Source organism: Cherax quadricarinatus, chromosome 19 (genome assembly GCF_038502225.1).
Source record: "Cherax quadricarinatus isolate ZL_2023a chromosome 19, ASM3850222v1, whole genome shotgun sequence".
Lineage (NCBI taxonomy): Eukaryota > Metazoa > Arthropoda > Malacostraca > Decapoda > Parastacidae > Cherax > Cherax quadricarinatus.
The window spans coordinates 34,931,262-34,935,775 of NC_091310.1; the positions used below are offsets into that span (position 1 = coordinate 34,931,262).

Below are 4,514 nucleotides of genomic sequence, written 5' to 3' on the forward strand. Positions count from 1 at the left end.
CGGAATAAACATGTACTACACGAGTGGTGCTCCACAAGGCTCCTTACTGGGACCATTACTGTTCCTGTTATACGTAAACTAATTGGCTGTACATCCTTGGTATCCATGTTTGCAGAGGACTTAATTCTACAGAGGATTAGAATGTCAGGAAAAAAAACTACCTGGGAAGACTGCAGCAACGGTCAGACGAGTGGTTGTTAAGCTTCAAGCACACGAGTGTGAAAAATCGAAGAGAGAGAAGACAAGATACGGTATATTAAATAAAGGATGAAAGCTACGAACCACAACAAAATGGACCCCTGGGGTGAGTAAAACACTTAAGCATACTGGAGTTTTGAGATTTACTTGCCATGGGTTCAAACCTCACCCGTTCTATGGTTTGTTTACCTAAGCACACCTCAGCCAAATAACCGTAACGGCAGGGCTCCACATGGTGTAAACTGTCAGTAAACTACCAACACGATGAATAACAAAGGCAGTGAGCACGCACCTAGCAAAACAAAAGAGCCTCAACAAAGAGACCTTTGAAGACTGTATACACAATGTACATCATATCCATTATAAAGTACGAAGCACCGGCATAAAGCCCACACTGAGGAAAGCTGGAGAAAGTCCAAAGGTCATCTCCGACACTAGTCCTTGTCCCCAAGCTAAGACTACCTATCATTATTATTTTTTTTAACACACCGGACGTATCCCACTAAGGCAGGGTGACCCAAAAAGAAAAACGAACAATTTTCTTTAAGTTAGTAATGTATACAGGGGAAGGGGTTACCAGCTCCTTGCTCCCGGCATTTTAGTCGTCTCTTACGACACACATGGCTTACGGAGGAAGAATTCTTTTCCACTTCCCCATGAAGATGATGATTATTATTATTACTATTATTATTATTAGTAGTAGTAGTAGTAGTAGTAGTAGTAGTAGTAGTATTAGTAGTAGTAGTAGTAGTAGTAGCAGTATTCTAATTGGGAGGCACTAAGCCCGTATGGCTCATACAGCACCTTGGAAATGGGAGACAATCAAGTTCTACATAAACAGTGGAAATGCAACTTCATTTCCTTGGATGAAGAGCCCTCTAGCATCGACGGATCGACCTTCAAGAGCCCGGAGATATAACTGACCCTCAGAGGAAGACGAGAAGAATAAACCTTAGAACACTGAAGACGAGAGGAACACACACTAGAACACTGAAGACGAGAACAGCAAAAGGATCAAAAATGGCAACGAACAAGATCATTGGAAAATTTGGTAAGAGAGTCGGAGACAGGGAAGAAGAAGCGAGGGAAGACGGAGAGAAGGAACAGAGAGAGACAGACAGAGAGAGAGAGAGAGAGAGAGAGAGAGAGAGAGAGAGAGAATGCTTGAGAGGAAACCTTGGACAAGAGAATATAAATCTAAACCAAAGACAAAAATGAACCTTATTAAGGTTAGCAATAACTGCTGCAGGAAGAGTGTATACACAGTTATAAGAGTGGGTATGACCTGATAACTACACCAATTATCTGCCTAATAATACACCATTAATAGGCCTAATAACACACCATTAATGGACTTAATAATACAAATTAATGGACCTATTAATATACCATCAAGTAACCAGTTAATGGACTTTTTAACACACCATTAATAACCTAACAATGCACCATCAATGGACCAAATAATACATAATTAAGTGACCTATTAACACACCATTAATGGACCAATTAACACACTATTAATATACCTATTAACACTCTAATAATGGACTTTTAAACGCGCCTTTAATGGTCCTATTAACACAACATTAATGGACCTATTAACGACACCATTAACAGACCTATTAACACTATTAATGGGCCTATTAACATACCATTATTGGACTTATTACCTTCACCAACAGTTAGCATCTTCACAAACAATCTTATATCACACATCTGCTAATAACAACTGTAAATGCCATGTTTAGCACCTGTTAACTCTACTTTTAATATCTGTTAACTCTACATTTAACAGCTATTAACTCCAGTTTTAACATCTGTTAACTCTACTTTTAATATCTGTTAACTCCACATTTAACAGCTGTTAACTCCACTTTTAACATCTGTTAACTCTACTTTTAATATCTGTTAACTCCACATTTAACAGCTGTTAACTCCACTTTTAAAACAGCTGTTAATTCTACTTTTAACAGCTGTTAACTCCATTTTAAACAGATGTTGACTCCACTTTTAATAGTCGTTAACTCCACTTTTAACAGCTGTTAACTGGACACTTTTAACAGCAGATAACTCTCCTCTTAAGAGCTATCAGTATAGCAGCTGCCAACTGCACAATTAACTGTTATTAACAATACTTTTTACAGCTGTTAACAACACCTAGAACAGCTGTTAAAACACATTTAGTAGCTGTTAACAACATGTTTAATAGCTGCTAACACCTTTATCAGATGTTAACACTTTTAACAGCTGTTAACATCTATTACAGTTAACACCTTCAACAGCTTTTAACAAAATCTTGAATAGCTGTTAAGACCACCTCTAACTGTTGTTAACATATTTAACATCTGTTAACACCTTGAACAGCTGTTAACAGCACCTTTAACAGCTGTTAACGGCACCCTGAGCAGCTGTTAACAGCACTTTTAACAGATATTCACAACATCTTTAACAGATGTTAACAACACTTTTCGCAGATATTTACACCTTTAACAAATGTTGACAACACCTTGAACAGCTGTTAACATTATCTTTAACAGCTGTTAACAGCACCTTTAACAGATGTTAATAATATCTTGAACAGCTGTTAACATCAACCTTAACAGCTGTTAACAGCACCTTTAACAGCTGTGAACACCTTTAACAACTGCTAACAACTTTAACAGCTGTTAACAACATCTTTAACAGCTGTTAACAACACCTTGAACATCTGTTAACAACTTTAAGAGTTGTTAACGAATTAACAGATTGTTAACAATTTTAACAGCTGTTAATAGCACCTTGAACAGCTGTTGAAAGAAATTACTGTAGTTGTCTGTTCCAACATCTGTCAAACACACACACCTGTCAACACCTACAGAGGAAATCCCCCCAACTGTCACGTATATTAAAGAAAATCTTCCCTGCCCTCTCCACCACAGCAGGAGGGATAATTTCCCACTTTCCCCACCACACTAGGAGGTATATGTCTCTATTTTCCCCACCCTTTAAGAAGGGATACCTATGTATCTTCCCCACCACACCAGAAGGTATACTTCCTCACCACAGCAGGAAGTATTCCTTCCCCACATACACTCACCTTCTTCCAGGAGAGGTTGTGCCAGGACCACACTGAGCAAGAGGCAGAGTGCCACCACCATCACCAGCACTTTGCTACCCATGGTGCCAGAGACACTTGTCTGAGCCGAAGAAGAGGAGAAGGAGGAGCCGCTGTGTGTGTGTGTACTGCGTGTGGTGTCTGCACAGCGAGTGACCCTCTGTCTTGTGGGTGTAGCCGGCTGCTCTCGCCTCCCTCTCTCTCTCTCTCTCACACACACACACACACACACACACACACACACACACACACACACACACACACACACACACACACACACACACACACACACACACACACGCACACACACACACACGCACACACACACACACACGCACACACACACACCACCTACCACCACCTCTAAACTCCGCTGCCATCCACACGATGCGCCCCATACGTACACTCTGTTTTCCCCTCCTTATGTTGTCTTCGGTCCCCTCAAATTCGTAGTTTTATGTCGATTTGGTTTAATATCTTACGTTTTTTTCGTCTTGGGTTTTTAGTAAGGCTGGATGGATGGGATGGATGGAAGGTGTAGTTAGTTGATGATTGGCATGACATCTGTTGAGTGCCATGGTGCCATGACGTCACACACACAGCAGTCCAATCATCGATTACCCTCTGCTGTGACGTCACGCATCACCATCCAATCACCAGAGCCTTGTGTTGTGAGGTCATTATCTTGGCTACCAGTAACAGATGGCAGAATATCCATCACGCACATACATATGGAACAAAATTAACATGTTAAAATCACATCTATTAAAGAACAGATTTACCTACTGAGGTGATATTTAACTGGTAGATCATATATACTCAATGTGAGAATAAGACACGTGGTACAGTTAACACATTAATACGAGAAGTTTCACTACTGCTGGCTTTACCATCCCTTAGAATACACACACACACACACACACACACACACACACACACACACACACACACACACACACACACACACACACACACACACACACACACACACACACATACACACATCACTTCCTCTTCCCTGCGGGAGTTCTAAGGATTTAGGAGTTATGTAAATTGAAGTATTTTCCCAGTAGACTTGAGGGAGCGCTTAGACTTATTGCGGAAAGTCTGTCTTATGATAGAAAGTCTTGGTTGTGGGACAAAGTTAGAAAAGTTTGGTTATTGGATAAAGTCTTGCTTAGGGAAGAAAATCTTGCTCATGGGAAAGTCTTTCTTATGGGAG

At 40.4% G+C, this 4,514-nt stretch overlaps 1 protein-coding gene across 6 annotated transcripts in view; it reads right to left on the reverse strand.

Moving 5' to 3' along the window:
• The window catches only part of LOC128688261 (U8-agatoxin-Ao1a), a 223,137-nt gene extending 219,671 nt beyond the window's left edge, over positions 1-3,466 (reverse strand). For 4 of the 6 annotated variants that reach the window (XM_053775983.2, XM_053775980.2, XM_053775984.2 and 1 more), the window contains exon 1: positions 3,275-3,465. In XM_053775983.2, the coding sequence (XP_053631958.1) occupies positions 3,275-3,356 (82 nt within the window). In that variant the 5' untranslated portion in view covers positions 3,357-3,465. Of the gene's footprint in view, positions 1-3,274 lie in introns of all 6 variants that reach the window. The other 2 variants (XM_053775981.2, XM_053775985.2) reach the window with 2 other exon arrangements.
• Positions 3,467-4,514: the final 1,048 nt, after the last annotated feature.